Source organism: Cebidichthys violaceus, unplaced genomic scaffold (assembly GCF_023349555.1).
Source record: "Cebidichthys violaceus isolate CVI_PGR_0920_01 unplaced genomic scaffold, fCebVio1.0.p SCAF_13, whole genome shotgun sequence".
NCBI classification, from domain to species: domain Eukaryota; kingdom Metazoa; phylum Chordata; class Actinopteri; order Perciformes; family Stichaeidae; genus Cebidichthys; species Cebidichthys violaceus.
Window position 1 is genome coordinate 3002978 of NW_027176296.1, and position 25412 is coordinate 3028389.

Consider the following 25412-nt stretch of genomic DNA (forward strand, 5'->3'; position numbering starts at 1 on the left):
ATTAGGATTTACACATTCCTAATTCACTCATACGACTTTTCACACAAATAAACACTCTGATACAAACTGCATTTTCAGATAGACGCTCACCAGGATTTGTTATTCAGGCTGCTCTTCATGAAGTTTAAGGCTCCCTCTGACAAACCCGGGTAACAGCGTCCAAACTGGATCTTCCCTTTCTTGATGTTTTTGTCTTGCTCCCAGCTGTGCTCTGCATGGAACGGGCTGTCGGCACTCAACCTAGTGAAGAAAGGGAAAAACACACATACATTTTACGAAAAATACAAACAGTATAGTATATTAGTAAATTCAGCTTCTCAGAACTACAGACGATTCAGTCAGTAGCAGTAGTAGTACAACTATTGGACTGAACTAATCAGCCTTTATAATTCAATCTTACATGATGAAAAATAATATTTTCGAAAGAAAGAATGTGGATGATTCATTCCTTAGAATTGTCATTTTGTCCACTATCATACCTGCTTTTTAGACACATGTTAGACTTTGTTCTGATATTGTGATAGCTATTTTTCAAAAGTGGGAGCCACATTTATTACTAACATAAAAAATATAAAGAATATTTTCTTTCAACAAATTATTTAATGCAACAATTCACCTATATCTCTATACTTACATGATGAAGGACAGAACTCCAATAGCCCAGACGTCAGTTTCAGGCCCAACACCCTGACCTTCAAGGATTTCCGGAGCTTTAGGAAGGACAATATAAACTGACAAAACAGACAGACACAGGATATTGTCCATAAAGAGTTGTGCTGTTACCGGCAATGCCACATTCACTCACAATATACATTTTCTGAATTAGGAAAATGCCTCAATCAAGAAAGAAACAAATTAAAAAAAGATAAGAAAATGGACTTGGATTTGTTAGGCTATGGTAGATAGGATCAGCTGAGGTGGATGAAGTTAGGCTGAATTATTTCCATCCATCAATCCATCCTCCCTTAAAGAAAGTGTACCTTTGCTGCGGCAGCCTGTTGGAGGCCATGACAGTCAAAGGTTTAGTACATTAGGAGAATCCACAACAATGCACTCGTCACAATCTTACACAATTTAGTTTGCCTTTTGATAAACAAGAAATACTTCAGTACCTTTGCTCTCCGATAGGCCATGGATGTGCTCAATGTTGAGAGGCTGACCAGGCGTGAATGACTGAGCCGAGCCCAAGTCGACTATCTTCAGGTGGTTACAGTCATCCACCAGCATGTTGTCAGACTTCAGGTCCAGGTGGACGACTCGACGGCTGTGTAGGTAGTCAACGGCACTCAGGATCTGAACCAGCAGCTCGGCGACGTGAGTCTCTGCGTACAGATCTCTGAGAGGGTGTAAAACACAGACAGGTTTGTTAGGGATTCAACAAAATGGTTGAACAAAAATTTCAGAAGTTCTGAAACAAGATATAGATCATTAAAAAAAAAAAAAATTCTTAATGACATTACATTGTAAAGTTACACTAAGCGTCTGTTTGGCACATCTCAGACATCTGCAATCACTTTTATTTGTTTCGATTATCTCAAAATCACTCAAAACTTAAATTACATTAATTAATGTCATCCATAAGATAACATTAAAATCATTCCCTTTAATAACATCAACATGGCAGCAAGTTTGAGAGGGTCAAATTTGGCCTGTTGGCACTAATTAGAGCAGTATTTCTCAGGAAATCTGTTGCTAGAGCGTCTTATTTCGGAATCATTTGATGATCAATTGTGCCTGACACATCTCTCCTACAGATGCCATAGTACAAAATAAAGAGTTAAAGAAGAGAAGTAAAATGTAGGCTTTCCGCTGTATGGACTGCTTGATAATGTTACTCAGCGTATGAATCCATACTCAGACGATTTGGTTGCAGGCTTATGTTTCTCATGCCTTTCCTTTACCTCGATGCCAAACTGTAGAGCAGCTCCTTGCCGGGACAGAGCTCCTCCACTAACACCACGTAGCAGGAGGTGAAATAGGCAGTGTGCAGCTGCACCAGGTGAGTGTGATGAAGCCTCTTCAGCAGCTGGTACTCCCTCAGCACCAACTGTCTCTGCTCTGCCTGGTAGGGGGTGATTTTGGCAACAAACACTTGGCTGGTCTCAGCATCCCTGCACAGGCTGACTACGCTGAATCGACCCCTGTAGGAGAGAACAAAACAAAAGAGGAATATAACATCAATATGGCATATTAGTGTAAGAGAAAGTGGGAGGAACAAGGTCAGACCATCTTTTTACTAATGCATCCTGGAACTGGTTCCAGTCGGGTGTAACACTGAATAAGCAGGTAAAGAAGTGATGATGGTCTACATGCTACTGAAGTGTTTTTGTTCCTTAAAACACTAATCCTAATGCTAAGAATTAGTCTGTTGGAAAATGTATTTTCTTTGACATATAAAGGGGAACTAGATGAAAAATGTTGAATATCAGCACAAAGTTTCCTTCTCTTCCCCAACATAATCTGTGACTCGAGAAACCGAAAAAGTCACACCTACATTTCAAAATAATACCCAAATGAATAAGTAAATAAAGAATACATTTTTATTAAAGATAAGTTAGTGAAAATCACAACTTCTACTTAAAATCCCTACCTGTTGATCTCAGAGAGGAAATTGTAGTTTGTGTGTGTTGTCTGTCGTTCTGACCCAGTCATCTTTGACCCCAGTGACTCAGTCTGGATTAGAGGAATGTGAATTTCTGTACAGCAGAATAAATACAGGTGAAAACATTGCAACCTTTCGTGTCGTAGCTCGTTTGCACATTTCACAGTTGATGTGTATATCATTGCTATAAATATTGAAAACACCAAACCAGTGTCAGCAAACATATTGTTCTTGCCTTCAGGATGAGTAGCCATAACAACAGGTGCTGAAGCATCGCTGAAAGGTCCTGCTCCTGTCTTGGTGATGCAACCTATCCTGAACACATAAGACGCTCCTCTGGGTAAGTCCTTCACCACATAGCAGCTTTCAGTCACCTCCTCCGACAGGACCGTCCACTCCGAACCTGAGGAGGTGCATGACACGAGAGTTTTACTCCACACCTACTGCAAATATGAATGCTCTCTCACTAGATTAATGCAACAGTGACATTTGTAATATTGCACTGTAGGATATACAATGATTGTTGAGGTCAATTTGAAAGAAGAACAGAAGTATACAGAATTCACTTAAGAGTTAGTGGAACGTTTTAATTATCTAATATGCATTGGCTTACATCGTTGTATTAGCATCTGTCTTTAGAATTAACAATAGGAAGAATACAGGGCATGAAGGCTGATGCAACAGAAGCTCTTGGTAAAATATTAAAGTGAAAATAACTGTACATTGTTGATTGTATGGCTACAATATATAGGGAAACTAGCCCATGTTTATAAAACAGATAGTTCCGGTCTTTGATTGTGATTGGCTGAGCTGCGTTCGAAGCCGTCGTAAAATGCTCCGCCGAATATCACTGCGCCAATCAATAATAATAAATTGAGAGAGAAAAATTAGAGAGTTGGAAAAGTTATATTATGTTTCCTGCTCGGACGAGCATTAAACACAGGTTGTAGCTCTTTGCCTGCCTTATTACTGGTTAGTCGTTTGTGTTTTAAGACGTTTCGCTTATGAGTTATTGATCCAGGAAGTTGGAGTCTGCAAAATATCTCCAACTTTACCGAACTCACTTAGTCCTGTCGCTACCTGGGATAACGTTACCTGGCGTTGCTGCCGCCCAGTCCAAGGTAGCATCTTTAACCAAGGTGTACAAACTACACCAGCAATGTATGGTAAGTTAACGACGTAACTTTAGCTAACATTAGCTTGCATGTTTTGTAATCGTAGCCCATTATGTTCACGATTCTTTAGCTGTGTCATCAGTTGGGCTACACAAATGATATCGCTGGTAAGTGACAACAATAAGCACAAAAAGAGAGGGAAAATAATAACTTTATAAAATCCTATTGGCCCCTATCACGGCATCCATTTTGACATGTGTTTGCAGGGCAAACACAGATGTGATTAATAAAATCAATTATGGCCCTGTCCCAATTAGCTGGGCGAGGGACATGGTGTTATCCATGCTGGCTCACGGGAATGGCTGTGACACTAAATAGAATGGGACCATAATGACAATTATCAATTAACGTTACACTTGCTTTGACATGTCTAAATGACTTCTGTGAAAAGGGCCTATTATAAATTACTAATTTGGATGAACTAAGAGTCTGTGTCGCTGAGGAGGGGTGAGAGGGAGTTAAATAGAGGGATGGGAGGGAAAGCGGGTGGAGTTATAATTAAAATCATAGGAGGTTGTAAGATTATTATAAACTGTGATCAAATATAAATTTAGAGCTTTGTCTAGGCTGGGCATAGCACACCAATGTGCTTATTTTGGATTATCTGTATTATTCACATGTGTTTACTGTGTTTTAGTATTTCATCCCATGTCACTATTTGACTGTACATTTATAAACATTCATAACGTATGTGTGATTACATTTATGAGTAGATGAATGTGTTATGCAAATTCAACAAAATATATCAGTTACTTGATTTTCATATGTAATGCCTCCTGCAAAAGGGGAAAAGGTAAACCAATACAAATTTGGTAGTTACTGAAAAGTATCAATTAAAAGAGAAGTTTTTATCTTTAACTATGTGTCAGGTTAAGAATAATATTCAACACTGTGTTGCAAGCACACACTAGTCTAGTCTTAGTGTTAAAAAAAAACAAAAAACAGTCAAACTATTGGAAATAAGTAATTTAGAAAAATAAATTATCTAAAATGATGTCTGAAAAATATCTAGTACGTCATTCCAAACACTATGTATGGACATGCTTGATGAGATATGTTTTGATATTTCTAAGAGCGGATTGAATTCCTGTGCTGCTGCATCATCTCTGAGAACCCACCGTCTGTGCAGTACTGCACACAGTAGGTGACAGGGTCACTGGACTGGACTGGTTTCCAAACAAGCAGGACTCCACCTCCATCTAACTGGAGCACTTCAGCCTTATTGGGACGGACCAGCAGATCTGGAAATGATGGAGTAGATCAAAGATACACAGCCAGACTTATAGCAAAATCACAATACCAGGTTTTCAGGCCATTTCGGACTGGAAATGCGTAATACACAGAATGTAGCATATTCATTACCCTTTGTCTTTTTGAAAGCGGGTATTTTAAATGAAGGCAATAGTTTGGAGGTCCTCTTTTTTGGACTCTCAAGACCAGTTCTGTGCTGTCTTTCAGGTGGGATGGGAGCTGACCCCTTTACTATTGGCCCTGTTGTAAAAGACACCAAAAGGAAAAAACATTACATTTTGATAAAAAGACAGTGTAGATGTATATTATAACATAACTGAGACGAGCGAAAATAAAGAAATAATGCCCATATCCTATTGTCTATATATTGCCACTTTAGCTTTTTTTCTTAATATGGATGCTGCTTAACATAGTTTTCAGTTTATTGAAAACTGTGCGTAATATATGCTCACCTCCTTTACTCATGTCCTCCTTACTGAAAGACCTGGAAAACAGCTTGGTAAGGCTGGAGGCTGAAGCTCTCATTTTCTTCCTCAAAGACATGGTGGGAGTATCTGGCTTCATGATCTCTCCTAGTGTGGGTCCTAACTCTGTGCTGTCCAGCTGGGAGTATGAATGACCAGTCCAGGACTGCCTGCGGAAGATCTTCAGCAGTCCCAGCTTGGGTGACTTTCCTGTAGGTGGCCGGGCTTCGAGGGCTGGAGCGGATGCATGCCTTTGGAGGCCACATCCCTCCTTCTTGTCCCTGGCTCTGGGAGGCCTCTCTGGAGCCTGAAGAGAAGAGAGGCTGGGACTAGGGCTCACTGTAAGTGATGTCCCCGGCTGACCTCTGCTGGATAAATTGGGGTTGGAGCGGGTGCGGTTACGTGGCGGTGCCTGAGGTAACAAGCTCCTGGGTTTAACTTCTTGGAATGAGCATGGGGATGCTGAAATCAAAGGCTCCCCTCGATCATCATACCCTTCACTCTCTCCTGATCTGGATCTCCCTCTGAGATGACCATGACTCAGCTCCTCATAAGAGCCGAGTCTACTTGAAGACTCAGAGCCACCATGCTCCAAAATGGACGACTCAGCCAGAGACCCCTGTGAGCCAGCAAAGGTGTCGCTCGCTGCCTGCTCCTGTTCCAGCCTGGGGCTAATTCTGTCTCCAGCAAGGAGGTTTGAGGGAACAGATGATCCACCCCGCATGGCGGCCCCTTGTGTTGGAGCGACAGAGCCTCTTCTTCTTGTGGGTCGCCGTGGGCTCGGGATGGCTAACAAGTTTCTCCCTGTCACTTCATCATCTGTCAAATCTTCCTTCAGACTTTGAGAGCCTTCTTCCTCACCTGACATTGTGCGCTTGGGTGAGCTTGGAGATCGCCGAGAATACTCATCAAGAGACCTGCTTCTCCTGTGAGGGGGTACGTTGGTGTGGGCGAGGCCAACACCACTGTCAAAGGAACAGGACTTCTGCATTGTAGGCTGGACAGATCCCCGTCTCTGGCCACGATTGGTCTCCGTCTCATCCTCCACATATTCAATAAGAGGCTCGTTGAGACGTCCTGATAAGCTTCTCCGGAGTGGCTTGCGGCCTCTCTCCTGCTTTTTGGCTTGGAATTTGTCCCGTAATGTCATGTGTCTGGCGGACATTGGTGAAAGCTGATGAGAGGTGGTGTAGAAAGTGCTTCGGATGACGCTGCCACGAGGGATACGACCTCCGTCACTCCCTGAACCCTCATCCCCATCAGATAGGTAGAGAGATTGACTACTGTCTCTGCTGAACCTACGCTCCCTCTGAGGCGTCTGTTGACCGGATACATCTGACGACGCAACTGACTGCCTACTCGTACTTCGCTCTAGTACGCTCCTCCTTCCTACCAGCTCTCCATCCTCTTCCTCCTCTAATGTAATTTCCTCTTCTGCATCAAGGTGGAGTTTGGCAAAAGGCTCAGAGATCTGTGCTCTTTCTGTTAAAGGATCATAGTCCTCCTCGGTGTCTTCCTCCTCCTCAGTCGGGCTGCAGTACTGGAAAAAGTCCAAAGAGTCAGCTTCATCATACTCAGAAGAGGAGCCACTGCTCGGAGAGGTGCTGCTGTGTTCCTGGGGCTCGCGGGGCACGGTCACCGCAGTCTCTCTGAGAGGAGCGTCCAGCAGCTCAGGGATGAGCCTCAGTGTGAGAACTGACCCAATGCAAGTCAAAGAACGCTGGGGAAATAGATGAAAGAGATATTGGTGAAGACAGACTTGGACAACAGCTTTCCTTTTTAAGGACAATATATGATAATCATGTTCACCCTCAAGATTATCAACATTACAAGAAACCAGTTAGTACTTCTTGCTGTGCCCGGAAGTTGTGGTTTCAAAGAAGACAGGTAACTCACCTGCCATTTTCTTTTTGAGATAAAGACTTTCAAAGTCTTTGTGTTGATTTCATCCGTGTCTTCACCTGCGTATTCATCCTGTGGACACAAGATTTGTGTGTTTTAGTTGTGTTCCTAAGTTAGAGTAGTATTGCTTTTTATCCAGTGAAGCTTGATTAAAACACAGATTGTTCTGTATTTCCTCTCACCTGGAACCATTCGTGACTCAAGCACTCAAAGGCTGATGGTCGCTTCCTGGGTAGAGGAAAATTGAGAAGAGTCAGACGTGTGTTATGTTGCAGCATGAAACCACACCTTTTAGTGTTGTCAGGGTGTGCTGGCAACCTGAGCCCATCACTACATCACTGCAGCTGTGTGAGAACTTACAACTAGAGGTAGTTGCAAATGTTATCTTATTCTAAGAGTGATATTTTTATATTAGCACTGGATCAAACACCTGTCAGTCATGTGAAAGAGGTGCTACTACAGCCCCAAATAATGATGAGCCTACTTAGCAGCATTCAGTCACTTTCCAATTTATTTTTATTATTTTGCAGATTTTTGGTTGAGCCCCACAATATCTCACTTTAGATCAGTGAGGGTTCAAAATGATCTAATTGTAGCTTTTACAGGAGAACATACATGGGTTTGATTTGTTAAATCAGAAAAAACATCACTGATGCTTATCACTGGATGCGCATTTGTCACATAAAATGGAACTTTTTTTTCATTTGTATGAAGTTTAGATAATGTTTGATGACTTTGAGTGACTGGATGTAGCAGTGGAAGCAATACAAAAACTGGTTCCCTACTCTGGATCTGGCTGTAGGAGCATGTGGAGAAAGTTCTGGGCTTCAGGGCTCCGGTTTGTGACGTCAGGGGCATCCCAGTTTTGAGTTCCCTCGCCCACCCTTAGCAGTGTTGCTCGGTCCGTCTCACCCACGAAAGGGCATCGGCACACCAAACTATCAAGAAAAAGATAAAGCGTGATGTAAATAGTCAAAAGGAACTGTGATGATTTTTAGAATATTATCAAAAGTGCAGTGATACATACCATATATAGGCTATAACACCTACAGACCTAGCAGAGAGAGTAAGAGTTATTAATGTAATGTTGTCTTATTTCACTGTTTTAAATTGTACACGGTTTATTGCAAATCCCTTTTAGCTTTTATTTAAATCTCCTTGTTTCACACAAATACTATCTGATGCAAGTCTCAATTAGCCAGATTAATAGTTATTTTATTTACCAAATATCAGTGGCCACAGTGACTGGTTCTTGGTGAACAATCTCCGGTGCAACAAACTCTGGTGTACCAAACATGCTGTATTGGTGTCTGGATGTGTCTATTTCTTGGCAGAAGCCAAAGTCACAGATCTTGATCTCATCTCTGGGCGGATACACCATTAGGATATTTTCAGGCTGAAGGGAGTATGAATAAAAATGTAAAAGTTAAGAACCACATCAAAATAATGACAGTCAATAATGCAATGTTGGACCACAAAATCTCACCTTAATGTCCAGGTGCAACATGTTCATGCTGTGAATGTGACCAACTCCTTCAAGAATTTGCTGGATGTATGACTGGATCTGAAATAAAGTGTAGCACATTAGCCAAGAGCCATTCATAATATTTGGAAGATAAAAATAATTTCATCAGGAAGATTCACCTCTTTCTCTGTAACTGATCCTTTCAGTAATAAATGGTCAAGTAGTCCATGAGAACAGCAGCTAGAAATGGTGTTAAAGAACTCTTAATTGAATACTAGTCAAACTCGACAAACTAAACCCATTATGAGGAAAAAAAAAATGATTATATTGTGGCATTGAACAGAAAGGATACATTTCTGTGATCAGCACAAGAGTGCGTCTGGTACAAAAGAAGTCCAGCAGACAGGCCACTCTGGGGTGAGCCAGACGGGATAGCAAGTCCCTCTCCTGGAAGGACCTGGTCCGAGTGCTGCTCCGCAGAGGCAGGAACTTGGCAGCAAACACCTCACCTGTTCGTCTGTGGACTACACGCTTCACTACCCCAAAGGTTCCCCTAAAACACAAGGAGATGATGTTGATTGTATCAAATCGTCATGGGCTCATGGGCAGATTGGACTTGCATCAATTTAAACTAAAGGCTCACCTTCCAATTTCCTCGTGGACATCATAGACGGAGAATAACTTCCTTCTCTTCCCCAGCTCCACCTCTCTCTCCTGACACTCCAGTGGACCTGCAGAGAAAACAAAACCTTTGAATAAAACAGGTTCACCACTTGGACCAACATCGATCACAATAGATTCCTTAACTTCTTTACAGCAATATCATTTTATGACATGCCTTAGGCCATTGCAGTTAGATCTGATGAATTAATATGTCTTTAGAAGTAAAACAATGATGCATTTCTGTTGTCTCACCTTCCTCCACTGTCAGCTCAGCCTGGCATGAGGCATGGCCAGAGTCATTGTAGGCGAAGCAGGTGTATATGCCACTGTCCTCACCCTCAGGGCACACTATGGTCACTGAGCAGCGGGCTCCATGCTGTGATGCCTCCACATTCTCATTGGCTGCAAGCTCCTCTCCATCCTCCAATCAGAGAGGATAAATCATGTAAGAACCCAGCCACTCCAACATTGTCCTGTAACCAACCCTTCAGATAGATCCACTGATCTACAGTGCTCCTACCTTGTACCACTGTATATTAGGAGTAGGTCTCCCTGTAATGATGGCAGTAAATGTGGCTGGTTGGCCAGGCTCTACACACAGGTCCTCAGTGGGTACCTGGATGGAGGGAGGAGCTGAGCAGGAGAAAAGATCAGTTAGTATTCACACAGAGTTTGATAGAAGTCATACTTATGTTAAAGAGACAACGATACCATCTGTAATTTCCTGCATTTGCTCAGAGATGAAGATCTCCTCTTCTTCCTCTAGGTAACACAGAGGCTGCTGTACCACCTGATCCATGGATGTTGAGGCAGGAACAGCCTCTTCAGTGCTACATTCAGCTCTGGAGACAAAGAAAAGGTAAGAATAAAGTACGACTGATCATTCAAGGGGAAAAAACTCACTCTATTCACAAAACTACTTATTGGATTCTATGATTTAATTGTTTTACTCTTTAACCACCTAATTCTAATCTTACAATTGTAACACTATTAAATCAACCAACCACAGACAAAGTTTACCAGGTTGAGGCTGATGCAAGTTAATGAAGGAATGTTAATGAAGTAATGTGAGTGGCACTAAACGCACTGTTCAGGGTGTCCAGGAGGGAAGAGCATCTTAGCAATAGAGGTGGGGCTGAAATCCGTCTGTAGCCATTTCTTCACAAAGGCAGTTGACCAACCCTCTGAGTCTGCATCTATGAAAACCAAAGTGACACTCAGTGGGAGTTAAAGTGCTGACACTTAACATGATTATGTACTTTTTAAATATATTCTAAGTAATTATTATGTCATACTGGCTGTACTTTACTGAATCATTGGAAAAGTGAAGAAAATACTTTACCTTACATACCGGGAATAGTAATAATGCATTTCTTACCTCAGTATGTGAGGGTTTAAACCCACTAACCCAACACATCAACAGGACATGAGCGTATGCCCACTCCTGCGTGGGGGTAAAGGGAACACCTGCCCAGCACATGACCATCTTGTGTTCGTAGGAGTTAGCTGGGCATGCATTGGCAAGAGGAGAAAGGGGAATGTTGAGTGGTTATTTGTTGTTATCATGACAATGATGACTTACATGGAAGGGTCCATGTGAGGAAGTTCCTGCTTAAGGAATAGTAGAGGGAAGATGGAAAATCATGTAGGTTATGGACAATGGAAGGGCAAACATGGTGAACTGGTGTCAAAAGTACAGAAACAAATATGTATATACAGTATGTAAGTGAGATAACGTTATAGCCTGTATAGAGAATATCGTCAAACTTACAGTTCGTAAGTAACGTACATTTCACGTACATTTCTAATAATATTCTGCTGTAGTCTACAAATTTGATTTCTGACCTTATGCGATAGTAACAGTGGTACAATAATATATATTACAGTTGGAAAATCACTACATATTATATTGGACAGTAATAGTGCTACATGCTCTCTCTGTATTCCAATTACTGCTATTAGTTTCTGACTTATGTATCCTAATATCAGTCTAGTCTGTTTCAACCCATGCCCCCTGTGGAAAGTGGAAACATGATGAAAAACACAAAAACATTCCATACAATAAATGTATTAATGTCTTTTCATGGGTGAGGATGCGGAGAAGTACAGTATGGTGTCTATGTTGAATGGTAGCCACTAGATCCCGCTGGGTAACGGCAATAGAAGGTTGTTAGAAACAGTTATTGTTATAGGTAGTAAGTTTGAGGGAGTTTTTATCACATGACTGACGGTAACAACTCGCAAAGTGAAAGACACACAGAAGTGAAAGTGCTTGGCACACACCACAGAGGAACAGATAGAGTGAGCCATGAAACACATTAGACCAAAGAGGAGAGAATAACATTGTAATGTACAGGTATCAGGTCAGAGATGGTTAAGTTTAGGTAAGGGTTTAATGTGGCTAAGTTCAATGTAGTAGATTGGCGGAGGGGTAGCCACTGATTTTTGCATTCAACAGAGACAGACAACTTGAACTTACAGTATAAAGTGTGCATTAGTCATCACATGCTGCCTTTAAGTAACTTTGATAATCTTTTAAATGGTAATACTAGAAATGGCAAGAAAAAAAGCATTTAGAGGGATACTTTTAGCTCATGCATTTCACATGATAAACATTAAGTCTATACCATAATCCCTGGGGATCAAGTGACAACTGGTATGGTAGTTGGAGCTACGTATGGTGTGAGTGTATGAAATGGAAAAAAGGAAAATGGCATCAACTGGGTAGAATGGATAGTGGTAGTGGTTGATAGTGGAAATTGATGCACATTGTTGCAGTTTGTTGGAAAGTGAAGAGATGTCATATGATGTGGAGTAAAAAGGGTGACAGGATCAGACGTGAGGTGAACTGGAGTGAAACTGGACAATGGCATGTGCTTCATCCCTTCTCAAACACAGCTAAACTAGTGAGAGTGAGGAGCATCCATATGAAAACCCTGTCTTGGGTTTCCATCCTGTGTGGAGAATATTTACCTTCAGTGGCTCTGGCTGTCCTACCTTTAGGAGGCAATTCCTGTGGTTGGTCCTCCTCGATGTCAATCGTTGGTACATAAGCGGGGCACAGTCCTGCTTTGCACTTGATGCAGCCAAACTCATTCAAAAGCTAAACGACACCAAACATTTGACGTTATGTATCTTATAGGGAGATCTCTGATCTGACTATCTTGATACAGTGTAGATTTTATGGATAGGAGTTTTATACCTCACACTCATACTGTCCAATATCTGCCTCTGTTGCACTGATGACCGTCAAACACAAGATTCCACTCCGAGCATCATTCAGGATGAAGTATTTTTGCTGGTCAGTCAACTCTCTTCCATCTTTCAACCACCTGCACAACCCAAAGGTGGATGTGTTTGAAACACACAATGGCCAAAATAATATGTAGTAACTACTGTGGCTACTTTTGCTCTGCATTGCCATACCTGATTTGTGGTAAAGGAGTAGTAAGTGTGGAGCAGGTAAACTGTATATCCTCTCCTTCTATCAGACAAGCACTCTCCAGCCGACTCACAAATCTGGGTGGAGCTGGAGAGAAGAAGAAATATGATGAGGAATAGACCAATAGTGGCAGTTATAGTAAATGTAATTGGCAGTATAGTAATTTTGTAGTATTGAAACGGTGTATTGGGTCCATTGCAAATTTAAAACAAATTTCCGATAAAAAAAACTGGGATATTCTGAGATTATAAAATCATACATTTTTAAGAAAAAAAAAACTGATTAAAGTCACAAATTTACGAGAAAAAACCCAACTTGTAGGGTATTTTTGTTTTTGTTTTTTTGTCAAGCAACCACTGTGGTAACAAAAATAATAATTATATTAGTATTTACTTATGTTCATAAAGTGAAAGAAAAGTGTATATGTATCTTTCAGGACCTTTGCGATGCTCAGAGGCCATCCTTGCCATAAGAACACCACTTAAGCCACAATGAAATTCAGATGGCGGCTAAATTTGTGACTGTTAATAACCTCAAAGAATATTCATTTGTGAGGACATTTCTTATTTTTTTTTCACGTAAATGTATCACTTTATTTTCACTGAATATCCATGTTTTTTTTTGTAAAAGTACAACTTAAATCTTAAAAAAAAAAAAATTCTCAAAATATTACCCCCCTTCCCACGGGTCTGTAATTTATTTATTTTCTTACCTAAAATGGAACAAATACACCACCACAAGTATCAGTACTTATAGCGGTGGTAGTAGTAGTAGTAGTAGTAGTAGTAGTAGATTAAATAGAAATAGCCATCCATTTAGTGTAACAGTTGCTGTAACAGCAAAAACAATAGTGGTAGTGATTGAAGTAACTGTAGTGGGTAGTAGTAGTAGTAGTAGTAGTAGTAGTAGTAGTAGTAGGTAGAAGTAATATTGGTATTAGAAACCACAAAGGCAGTAGTAGTAACAACAATATAAGTAAGTGTGACAGCTATATTCACAGTGATAGTCATAAAAGTTTTAGTGTAGTAGTAATAGTAGTTGCAGAAGTAGTACAACTAGTATTGGCAATAGTAGTAGTTGTAACTGTAAGTGTGGCAGTAGTAGTAGTAGCACAAGTAATACTAGTAGTAGTGGCAGTGTGAGTTCTAGTGTTAGTATTGGTAATTGTAATTGCAGTCATAATACTATATGATGATGTAGTAGTAGTAGTAGTAGTAGTAGTAGTAGTAGTAGTAGTAGTAGTAAAAGTACAGATGTTCTGTGTTTCTCTGTGACAGTACATGTATGTACAATGTTCACCTACAAAACACAGACATGGCTGAAGTGATTTAGCTGCATCCACAGACTCACCGCGCACCACAACCTTAGCCAGAGTACCAGCACTGCCCATGGAGCTGGTAGCATAGCAAGCATACTGTCCAGAGTCCTCTGCAGTCATGTTGTCCAGGATTAGACTGCAGATGCCAGACCGGTCCACTGTGATGATGTGACGGGGGTCGTCCTCTAAAGGAAGGCCGTCTAAGAGGTGGACATCCGATTTATAGTGTGCAACCATCGTTATAAAAACATCTTAGGACAATATACACAGTATCTACATATCTTAATAAGCTATTTCTGACCTTTGAGCCAGCTGACCAATGGTTTTGGAGATCCTGTGACCTTACAGGTCAGTTTGATCGTTTGTCCTATCTTTGTTGTGCAGTCAGACAACAGTGACTCAAACACTGGTGGGTCTGTTGATGGACAAAAAAGCAAATACAGAAATCACTCACCAAGCATTGAAAAAATTATGCCGTATAAATTCCCAAACACAGGACGAGACAGAGACTAAATGTTTATATCAGAATATCAGAGGTCAATGTAATGCGCTAGCTGCAATTGTGATAACAGATGTGAAAATATTTGATAGTCGTATGATTCACAAACTTACTGTTAGTGGGCAGGCTGGAACGTTGCTGTAGCTCCTTCAGGTCTTTGAGCCAGGAGAGTTTCACCAGGGTGGAGCGGCCCTGCAGTGTGTACCTCCGCACTGAACCCCTGTGCTCATGCCACAACCCCCAAGACTTTTCATCTCCACCCACAGCCTCCTTTATATCCACATCATTCAGCTGAAAAGTGAGATTGGGAAAAGGAATTTTCATCGCATCTGTGTATTGAACAGTTTATGTTTCTGTATTGCTTTACCTACTGTCAGAAAGTAGAATATGTTAAAAAAAAAAAAAAAGGCAGGGGAACACATCTTACCTTCATTTTGTTCTTGAAGGTGTAGGTGTCACTGTTCATACTGGTGTCTCTTTTCAGTTTACACAGTACAATGCATTCCTTGAAGAGAAAGACTTGCCTTTGATGCCCTCTAGAGGCCGTCTTTATTTCGGGCGATTCCTCCCACACTGTGAAGACTCCCTAAAGATGAGGCAAGTGAGGACAGTCTTTTTTACCAGAGTGCACATAGAAGGCTAATAACCTCTCAATGAATTTGGTGATTGAGGCATTATTGTGGAACAAAGTTTTTAACTTGGTAATAGAAAAGGCTGCCTTACACACTGCTATATAAACTAAATATTACATTTTTCTGGTGAACTTGGCAAAATTAATACTCATTTCAGTTCAAATGAAATCTTTACTTTTGCTCACAGCAAGTTGTGACAAAAACAGTTTTGAGCTACTTTGCAGTGGCACTATTTTTTTTTTTTTTTTTTTTGGTTAAACAAACCTTGGGTTAGGTTTTTATGTTCATAATGGACCCATGTCAGTCATCTGTAGTTACCTGTCGCACAGGCTCGCCCAGGGCGATTAAAGGAGCTGGGTAGTTCTCAATGAGGGACACCTGGTGCAGGTTGTCAGACCTCCAGGGTAGACAGGACACCATGGAGAAGGTATCCTCCAAAAGACAGCTGCTCTGGCCACTTTTGGCTTTGTTCTTGATCAGCTCCTGCCAATAACATTTTTAGTTACATCTCAGGCATTCAGCTGACTGCAATTTGTGCAACAGCAGAACAAGATTACATGCTTAGATTAAATATGAATCTTGTATAGAAATAACAAAATGTCTCTACAATATTCCTGTTTGATTGAGAGTTGCAAGATATGGAAACAAGCCAAAATGTACTATTCAGCCCATGAATAATATATGCCAAGCATTGCCACTGTCACGCTGACATTATTGAGCAAGGTTTCAAACATGTATTTGTAAAAAATACTGTATGCTGACCTTCAATAAAGCCTGGTAGGTTTGAATTCTTTCCACTGGTCGCTGGAGGAAGGTGAGGACATCCATGACAGGTGCGTCAGGGTTAACAGATTCCGGTAACTCCTGAGGTGTAATGAGCGACAAAGAACAGTAGATCAGTGTAATAATGTTGCTATTCAGCACCTGAGTTTCCACAATGTTCATGTTAAATGTTGATGTTTAAATGCAAACTGATTTTGTGAATACTTTGAAATACTGTTGGACAGCCTTGTCAGTGACGCAGGCCTCTGCTTGCGCTTGTCCCACCATGTAGTGAAGGTATTTCTCAAAGCCCTCAGCGTACTTGATCAGAAGCATGGCCACGTCGTCGTCTGTGACACATTCTCTCAGCCCGGGAAGGATGGACCTGATACAATAATGTCAACATCAGTGTTGATGGTAGAAAAGGACACAATTCAAAGGGACATTGGTAAACATCATGCAGACAGCTGTCCACACAAATCTACATAATAAAACCTCCAATAACATCTCTCTTCTTAAAAAAAACTATTCAGAAGTAGAATGCATTTCTTGTGTGTTACCTCTCATGCAGAAACACAATGTCCTTGACATTCCTGAAAATGATCTCTTTCTGGTTGAGGATGTTAATGGGAACATGGCGGCTAGAGTCCAAATAATTTAGCTGGTGAGACGTGAACATCTTCATCTCCTTTACAAACTCCTCCTCTCCATCAATCAGGCCTTGGATCAGTTGGCTAAAGATAAAGTGAATTTGAGGCAGATTAGATGTGATGCAACAGTATTTGGTTTTACTGTTGTTTGTTAGAACAAATAAGTTCTCCATCATCACATAAGCCAAGTTATCAACATGCTGAAAGGAATAACCAAAAAGTAGATATAATAATGAACATAAATGCAATTAAGCAATACATGTATCCAATAACCACAGTGTCCTGTTACATTCCTCTCGGTTTATGTAACCTTGCAGTATATTATTGCATAATGACGGACCTCAGAGCTCTTCTGTACTCTTCTCCTGTAGAACTAATTCCATCAAGATCCTCTTGAGGTGCTCTCAGTTGTGGGAAGGTCTCCTATTCAAAAGCCTGTTGTTAACAAAAGCCTTTTCTCTTCTCAGTACTTGAAGAAATTGTCTCTGCTGACAGTACACCTTACAAACTACATGATTAATGTTTCAGAATATGGCATGTTTGCACAGTATTATTGTAGAAACCTGGATGTATACACCATACCTTCCTCTTCTTCTCCAAGTAGGCTGGACACACCCATCCCTGTCTAGCAGGGTTGGTTTTGGTGGGTTTGGTTCTCACCAGCCACCTGTCAGGATGAACAGAGTCCAAGACCTCTACAAACTGGCCCTCCTTCAGAACAAAACTGTCCTTATTTCCACTGTTTGGACTACAATCAGCACGAGCCACGTACATTTCAAATGTCTGAGGTGAAAAAGAAAATACATTACATCATTTAAGACTCATATAATCAAATAGGCAATGAGAATGCTGCTGCTACTACTACTACTACTACTACTACTACTACTACTACTACTACTACTACTACTACTACTAATAATACAGTGCATACGTCCAAAATCGAACACAATTTGAAAAAAGTACCTCTCGTCTATCCTCGTCTCCTTCTGACTCTGATCCAGAGACGGTACTAGTTAAGGGTGTGTGAGCGTGGTGGTGCTTGGGGGATGGCGTCCTCATTCTACCTTCATGAGCCCCTCCTATGAATGACAGAGAAAAATTAGCTGTAAAATACCTGATGGAAAACTTGCTGGGAAGAGGAACAATTAAACACCGCAATTAATGATCACAATATTGCTGACCTTTGACCTTCAGTAGTTTTTTAGCAGGTTGTGGAGGAGCCAACTGTTCTTTGTCATCGTTTGGAGGCACTTGGTATGCTGCTTCTATTTCTTCCCTGTAACAAAATTCATAGATATTTTGTGTATCTTCATGAGCACAAGATAAAAGATTAGCAATAAAAGTCAGATAACAAAACAGATCTTCTCTCTGCTGTCTGACCTTGATACAGCTGGGCCAGTTTCATCGGGCTCCATCATATCCGGAGCTGTGTCATAATCCGAGGGACTCGACACTGTTGGAAGCAGAAACCATTTAGTACTATACTCTAAAAATATAGAAGTAAATCAATATTTGTTGTAATTAAAGTTGGGGAATAAACGTGTAACTCACTGGAGCTGGCAGCAATGACTGAGGATCCTCTCCTCTCTTTTAAGCTTGTCATCTGAATGTCCTGCTCTGTCAGGGTGTAGGCCTCCCACAGAGAAACACTCACATTTTCTACATAGTTCACTGAATCTGTAGCTGAAGTGGGTATCTGGGTATGAGTCTGAGGCAGATCCTGAGTCTGTGTTTTGGCCTCAGGCTGCGACGGGGCGAGTTGCAGAGGAGTTATGGCCGCAAGTTGTGTGTGTACAGGCTTCTGGACTATCGGCGCGGGCTTCTGAGGCTGTACTACTGTTATGTTTCCATTGTAGGAGGTCATACCAAACTTATTCACCACCTCACATGTATAGATTCCACTGTCAATGGCGGTCAGGTCTTTAATCACCAGTGTGCACACACCATTCTCTGTAGTCTGAGCGCGACATCGCTGGTCATTAATGATTTGTTGGCCGTTTCTCAGCCAGCGTGCTGAGCTGGGTTTTCCCTCTGCAATACACACTAGAGTAACTGTACCATGAAGATCTGCACTCTGGTTTTTAAACACCTCTTTAAAGACAGGTCGCATGTCTTTGCGGGTTTTGTAGCCTTTGAAGGCAGCCTGGATCTTGACTGCAGCCTCTTGCATTTGTGGTTCATCCTCAACGCTGATGTCAATCTCTGGTGTAGCTTCATTTGGCGGTTGTACCTTCTGGGGTACATTAATTGGAGGAAGAGTAGAGGGTTGGATCAACCCCTCAACAGAAGAGGCAGGGGGCTGGACATTGCTGTAGTTTGCGGTTATCTCAGTCAAAGCCTCTGAGAAAGTTTCATCTTCAGAAATGTAGAGGAGAGGAATGTCTTCTGTCATCTTTGTTGCTTGTTGTTCTTCCTCCCTTCTCATTGGCTCGACTGCTAGTTTCATTTCTTGATCCAGTCCAGGTTCTTTTCTCATGGGTTTTACTGGTTGTTTGATTGCCTGTTTTGTGTCTGCGTCCTTCTCTGCAGCTTTCACAGGTTTCTTAATTTTCTCAATTACCTCAGTGTCTGATGTTACAGATTGTTTCCTCTGGAATCTTGGTTTTTCTTCGACCTCTTTTTTCAAAGACCCTATTGACTGTTTAATTGGCGGATCATCCATTGTTTTCACCAAAACTCTTGTCATCTGTTGATCATCTTGATCTGTCTCTGTGTCCCTTGATGATTGCTTTTCCATTGCCCCCTTTGCTTTGCTTTTTATCCTCACAGGTGGTTTTGGAGGGGCAAATTCAGCCTCTATCTCTAAAGTCTTCACAGGTTGTTCTAATGACTGTTTGTCCAGAAGTTTTACAGATGGCACTACTTTCAGTGGCTTTTTCCCTCTCTCTGCCTCTGTGGACACATGCATTTTCACATGGTCTCTCTGTACATTGTCTCCATCAGAATCATTTACAGTAGGCTTTACTGATTGGACAATGATCTCCTCAGTTTCCTTTGGTGGTTCCTTTACCCCTGTTACCTTTCCTTTAGACCTTACTGGTGGTTTAAAAGGTTCCTCTTCTTCTACTTTTCCCTCCTCGACTGTAGACTTCTCTTCTTGTATTGTTGTATTCCCAATAAACTTTTCTGATGCTTTTACAGGCTGTTTCTCATCCTCACTGTTCTTCCACAGGACTTTTCCTGGATGGCTTTCCTTCCTCTCAACTTCACCTGTTTTCTCTGAAGGCTTTCCTGCATGTTTTGAACTCTGTTCAACTTTATTTTCCTTATTCTTCTGTTCAAACACAGTGTCTCCTGGAACACTGTCTGACTGACTTGTATTATGGTCAACATTGACTAATTTCTCTGCATTCCTTCCTGGTTGTTTTTTCTCTATGAAAATGTCTTTCTCCGTTTCCAAAGGTCTTGCAGTCTTTTCCACCTCCCTGTCTACACCATCCTCCTTCCCCAGTAGTCTTATTGACTTGTCAACATCCTTGTACACCTCACTGTCTTTCTCCTTATGCCTCCCCAGTTGTGTTTCGTTCTTTGCAACATCAAAGTATTTCTCTGTAGACCTTGCAGGTTGGATGCCCTGCTTTTGCTCAAACAATGGCTCCACATCTTTTTCTAAACTTGTAATAGATGCTTTCCTATTCACTCTCTTTTTTGGCTCTGGAGGAACAGGTTTGGGCTCTTGGAGTGTAGGCTTCTGGTCCAATGGCGTAGGAGTTGGTTTGGGAACAGTGCCCTTTGCTTGAGGCAATATCGTTGGAAGCTCTACCTTTGGTGGAGTCGGTTGCAGTGCTGGACAAGAGAGTTAAACATATTTTGTTGACAACTGCTTTATGCGTGGTGGAGGTTGGACAGAAAAAGAACATGAGTAAACGTATCTTGTTCCTGTAACATTACCAATTAGATATGAAGATGCACGCACCTTTTACTGACACAGTAGCTGTGGTCTCTGCACTTCCTGCTTGACACGTGTAGCTGTCACTGTCTTCAGGTTTGAGCTCCTTGATGTGCAGCTGATGGAGGCAGCCATCCTGCTTCATCTCATACTTACTGCCGGCTGTTAGTGGGACTCTGTTTTTCCTCCATTGCACTGACTCTCCAGGCTTAGACAGCTCACAGTACAGAGAGGCTGTACCTCCCTCTTCAGCCGCCACACTTTCTAAGTCTTCCTTGAAGAATGGTGGGAGCTCTGGAAAATGGGTGCAGATTGTAAAACGCATACATCTTCAGTGTAATGGGAAAATGTTTAATACCGGAAGAGGACAACATTTAATTTTTTTAATGTATATAATATCATGACCTTTCTGTCAACCTATAATGTTGTTGGGTTTGCAATATGGGTAAATTGCCAAACATACACACCGTTCACTGTCACATTAGCAGTGGTCTCTGCACTTCCTGCTTGACATGAGTAGCTGCCACTGTCTTCAGGTTTGAGCTCCTTGATGTGCAGCTGGAGAAGGCAGCCATCTTGCTTTATCTCATACTTCCTGTTCGCTCTCAGTGGCAGCTTGTTCCTCTTCCATTGTACTGACACTCCAGCTTTAGACAGCTCACAGCACAGACAGGCTGTACCTCCCTCCTCAGCCTTTACACTTAGTAAGTCTTTCTTGAAGAAAGGTGGGAGCTCTGGGAAAAATTGGAAGGATTGGAAAAACCTTAGTGTAATGGGAAAATGCTTGAAACCTAAACGGAAGAGGACCAACTTGTCTTTGGTGATGTACACAGTATAAAGACTTATCAGCAAAGGTACAACTGTAGAAATAGCAGCTCAGTACATACCAGAAGGTTTCGACAAACATAAGTAGCCTACTTTAAATTTTGGCATGCGGTTGAATGCATGTATTGCTAACAGATTTTTTTTATTGCCAAATGCACAGACCTTTCACAGATACGGTAGCAGTGGTTTCTGCACTTTCTGCTTGACATGTGTAGCTGCCGCTGTCCTCAGGTTTGAGATCCTTGATGTGGAGCTGGAGAAGGCAGCCATCCTGCTTCATCTCATACTTCCTGCTGGCTCTCAGTGGCAGCTTGTTCTTCTTCCATTGTACTGGTGCGCCATGCTTAGACAGCTCACAACACAGGGAGGCTGTACCTCCTTCTTTAGCATTCACGTTCTGTAATTCCTCTTTGAAAAATGCTGGGAGCTCTGGGAGAAATAGGAGGACAAGAGAATGATGATGTAAAATGTTTTAATGTAACGGAAGAAACATCAAAGACATGAGCAAGGAAGACCCAAATAAGCAGTTGAAATGACATTAATGTTTTTGTAGCCAACTTCCATCATAGATTATGATCAGTGGACTTTGCTTCATATCATGATAAATTATTGATTTTCAGAAAGTTCTGATTATCAGAAAATTGTTGAAAAATAACCAGGTTTAGTTTTCTGATTTAATCATGCTAATATTAAATTGCCATTCAAATCCTTTAATGCACCAACCTTTTACTGACACAGTAGCAGTGGTTTCTGCACTTTCTGCTTGACATGTGTAGCTGCCGCTGTCCTCAGGTTTGAGATCCTTGATGTGGAGCTGCAGGAGGCAGCCATCCTGTTTCATCTCATACTTTCTGTTCGCTCTCAGTGGCAGCCTGTTCTTCTTCCATTGTACCGACACTCCAGCTTTGGACAGCTCACAGCACAGAGAGGTTGTGCCTCCCTCCTCAGCCTCCACACTTTGTAATTCTTTGTTGAAGAATGGTATAAGCTCTGCAAATATGGTTATGGATTGGGGGGAAAAACATAATTATACATCTTAAGTGGAATCAGAGAATGCTTGTGACCTAACAAATAGGAGGAAATGTGTTTGGTAATGCAGATATCATAAAAGCTTTTCGACCAACTTACAATGCAGATAGCTAAATAACAATAATAGCAACATAACATATTCCATAAACTTAAGAGAATCTTAAAAAAGTACACTGGATTTTGCTGTGTGCTCAAATGCATGCAGAGCAAATACTAAACTGTTCACTGCCAAAATCACATACCTTTCACTGTCACAGTAGCAGTGGTCTCAGCACTCTCTGCTTGACATGAGTAGCTGCCACTGTCCTCGGGTTTGAGATCCTTGATGTGCAGCTGGAGGAGGCAGCCATCTTGTTTCATCTCATACTTCCTGCTGGCTCTCAGTGGCAGCTTGTTCTTCCTCCATTGCACTGACAGTCCAGGCTTAGACAGCTCACAGCACAGAGAGGCTGTACCTCCCTCTTCAGCCTCCACACTTTCTAAGTCTTCCTTGAAGAATGGTGGGAGCTCTGAGGAAATCAGCAAGGAAAAACAGAATTGAACATGCAATGGGAAAAGTGCTCCAAAACTCACCAGCACAAAATGTTTACCTTTTTTTTGTTGTTTTGGAAAACCTATTTTCTAAGTGAGTGGTTTTACCATATATTGTAGGCTAACATAATGACTGCCAGATCACCCAGAGAGAGTTCAGGAAAGCATTGCACAATAAAATGCAGTTCTGAGACTAAAATGTTCTGATAGTCAGAATTATTCAAATAAACAGACCTTTTACTGACACAGTAGCAGTGGTTTCTGCACTTTCTGCTTGACATGTGAAGCTGCCGCCGTCCTCAGGTTTGAGATCCTTAATGTGGAGCTGGAGGAGGCAGCCATCTTGCTTCATCTCGTACTTCCTGCTGGCTCTCAATGGCAGCTTGTTCTTCCTCCATTGTACAGATACACCAGGTTTGGACAGCTCACAGCACAGGGAGGCTGTACCTCCCTCCTCTACCTTCATGTTCTGCAATTCTTCTTTGAAAAATTGTGGGAGTTCTGTGAAATATAAAATGTTATGGAGTAACATAGTGGGCTGTTTTTGTATAACAGAAATTAACTTAAGACATTATTTTAATTCTAAGACATAAGTTAAGGCCAAAAAAGATGTACACAATAGATTTACACTACTGTGAAATATTGAGTTTCAGCAAGTTCAGATGTGAACAACTATTTGAAAATAGTTTTCCATGATGTAGTGCTTTACTGTGAAATTTACTATGCATATTTCCAAATGAACAAACCTTTTACAGACATGGTAGCAGTGGTTTCTGCACTTTCTGCTTGACATGTGTAGCTGCCGCTGTCCTCAGGTTTGAGATCCTTGATGTGCAGCTGGAGGAGGCAGCCATCTTGTTTCATCTCATACTTCCTGCTGGCTCTCAGTGGCAGCTTGTTCTTCCTCCATTGCACTGACAGTCCAGGCTTAGACAGCTCACAGCACAGAGAGGCTGTACCTCCCTCTTCAGCTTCCACACTTTCTAAGTCTTCCTTAAAGAAGGGTGGGAGCTCTGAGGAAATCAGAAAGGAAAAACAGAATTGAACATGCAATGGGAAAAGTGCTCCAAAACTCACCAGCACAAAATGTTTACCTTTTTTTTTGTTGTTTTGGAAAACCTATTTTCTAAGTGAGTGGTTTTACCATATATTGTAGGCTAACATAATGACTGCCAGATCAACCAGAGAGAGTTCAGGAAAGCATTGCACAATAAAATGCAGTTCTGAGACTAAAATGTTCTGATAATCAGAATTATTCAAATACACAGACCTTTTACTGACACAGTAGCAGTGGTTTCTGCACTTTCTGCTTGACATGTGTAGCTGCCACTGTCCTCGGGTTTGAGATCCTTAATGTGGAGCTGGAGGAGGCAGCCATCTTGCTTCATCTCATACTTCCTGCTGGCTCTCAATGGCAGCTTGTTCTTCCTCCATTGTACAGACACACCAGGTTTGGACAGCTCACAGCACAGGGAGGCTGTACCTCCCTCCTCTACCTTCATGTTCTGCAATTCTTCTTTGAAAAATGGTGGGAGTTCTGTGAAATATAAAATGTTATGGAGTAACATAGTGGGCTGTTTTTGTATAACAGAAATTAACTTAAGACATTATTTTAATTCTAAGACATAAGTTAAGGCCAAAAAAGATGTACACAATAGATTTACACTACTGTGAAATATTGAGTTTCAGCAAGTTCAGATGTGAACAACTATTTGAAAATAGTTTTCCATGATGTAGTGCTTTACTGTGAAATTTACTATGCATATTTCCAAATGAACAAACCTTTTACAGACATGGTAGCAGTGGTTTCGGAACTTTCTGCTTGACATGTGTAGCTGCCGCTGTCCTCAGGTTTGAGATCCTTGATGTGCAGCTGGAGGAGGCAGCCATCTTGTTTCATCTCATACTTCCTGCTGGCTCTCAGTGGCAGCTTGTTCTTCCTCCATTGCACTAACACTTCAGGCTTAGACAGCTCACAGCACAGAGAAGCTGTACCTCCCTCTTCAGCCTCCACACTTTCTAAGTCTTCCTTGAAGAATGGTGGGAGCTCTGAGGAAATCAGCAAGGAAAAACAGAATTGAACATGCAATGGGAAAAGTGCTTCAAAACTCACCAGCACAAAATTTGTACCTTGTTTGTTGTTGTTTTTTTTCTTTTTTGTTTTGGTGGAAAACCTATTTTCTAAGTGAGTGGTTTTACCATATATTGTAGGCTAACATAATGACTGCCAGATCAACCAGAGAGAGTTCAGGAAAGCATTGCACAATAAAATGCAGTTCTGAGACTAAAATGTTCTGATAGTCAGAATTATTC

At 41.4% G+C, this 25412-nt stretch overlaps 1 protein-coding gene across 1 annotated transcript in view; it reads right to left on the reverse strand.

Moving 5' to 3' along the window:
* obscna (obscurin, cytoskeletal calmodulin and titin-interacting RhoGEF a) overlaps positions 1-25412 on the reverse strand; it is a 45982-nt gene that overhangs the window by 760 nt on the left and 19810 nt on the right. The window contains exons 35-82 of the mRNA XM_068707378.1: positions 24882-25148; positions 24370-24636; positions 23846-24112; positions 23334-23600; positions 22811-23077; positions 22263-22529; positions 21702-21968; positions 21182-21448; positions 20742-21008; positions 18377-20611; positions 18206-18278; positions 18007-18101; positions 17789-17904; positions 17408-17608; positions 17166-17248; positions 16736-16909; positions 16401-16560; positions 16176-16277; positions 15732-15896; positions 15209-15367; positions 14895-15072; positions 14584-14697; positions 14315-14482; positions 12949-13051; positions 12725-12854; positions 12520-12625; positions 10610-10718; positions 10234-10364; positions 10043-10155; positions 9775-9943; positions 9503-9590; positions 9212-9412; positions 9039-9099; positions 8881-8958; positions 8618-8790; positions 8422-8448; positions 8180-8332; positions 7577-7622; positions 7389-7466; positions 5481-7212; positions 5140-5268; positions 4896-5018; positions 2838-3005; positions 2591-2696; positions 1902-2141; positions 1113-1336; positions 635-731; positions 91-240 (exon numbers count right to left, since the gene is read on the reverse strand). Coding sequence (XP_068563479.1) covers positions 91-240; positions 635-731; positions 1113-1336; positions 1902-2141; positions 2591-2696; positions 2838-3005; positions 4896-5018; positions 5140-5268; positions 5481-7212; positions 7389-7466; positions 7577-7622; positions 8180-8332; positions 8422-8448; positions 8618-8790; positions 8881-8958; positions 9039-9099; positions 9212-9412; positions 9503-9590; positions 9775-9943; positions 10043-10155; positions 10234-10364; positions 10610-10718; positions 12520-12625; positions 12725-12854; positions 12949-13051; positions 14315-14482; positions 14584-14697; positions 14895-15072; positions 15209-15367; positions 15732-15896; positions 16176-16277; positions 16401-16560; positions 16736-16909; positions 17166-17248; positions 17408-17608; positions 17789-17904; positions 18007-18101; positions 18206-18278; positions 18377-20611; positions 20742-21008; positions 21182-21448; positions 21702-21968; positions 22263-22529; positions 22811-23077; positions 23334-23600; positions 23846-24112; positions 24370-24636; positions 24882-25148 — 11161 coding nt within the window. The remainder of the gene's footprint in view (positions 1-90; positions 241-634; positions 732-1112; positions 1337-1901; positions 2142-2590; positions 2697-2837; positions 3006-4895; positions 5019-5139; positions 5269-5480; positions 7213-7388; positions 7467-7576; positions 7623-8179; positions 8333-8421; positions 8449-8617; positions 8791-8880; positions 8959-9038; positions 9100-9211; positions 9413-9502; positions 9591-9774; positions 9944-10042; positions 10156-10233; positions 10365-10609; positions 10719-12519; positions 12626-12724; positions 12855-12948; positions 13052-14314; positions 14483-14583; positions 14698-14894; positions 15073-15208; positions 15368-15731; positions 15897-16175; positions 16278-16400; positions 16561-16735; positions 16910-17165; positions 17249-17407; positions 17609-17788; positions 17905-18006; positions 18102-18205; positions 18279-18376; positions 20612-20741; positions 21009-21181; positions 21449-21701; positions 21969-22262; positions 22530-22810; positions 23078-23333; positions 23601-23845; positions 24113-24369; positions 24637-24881; positions 25149-25412) is intronic.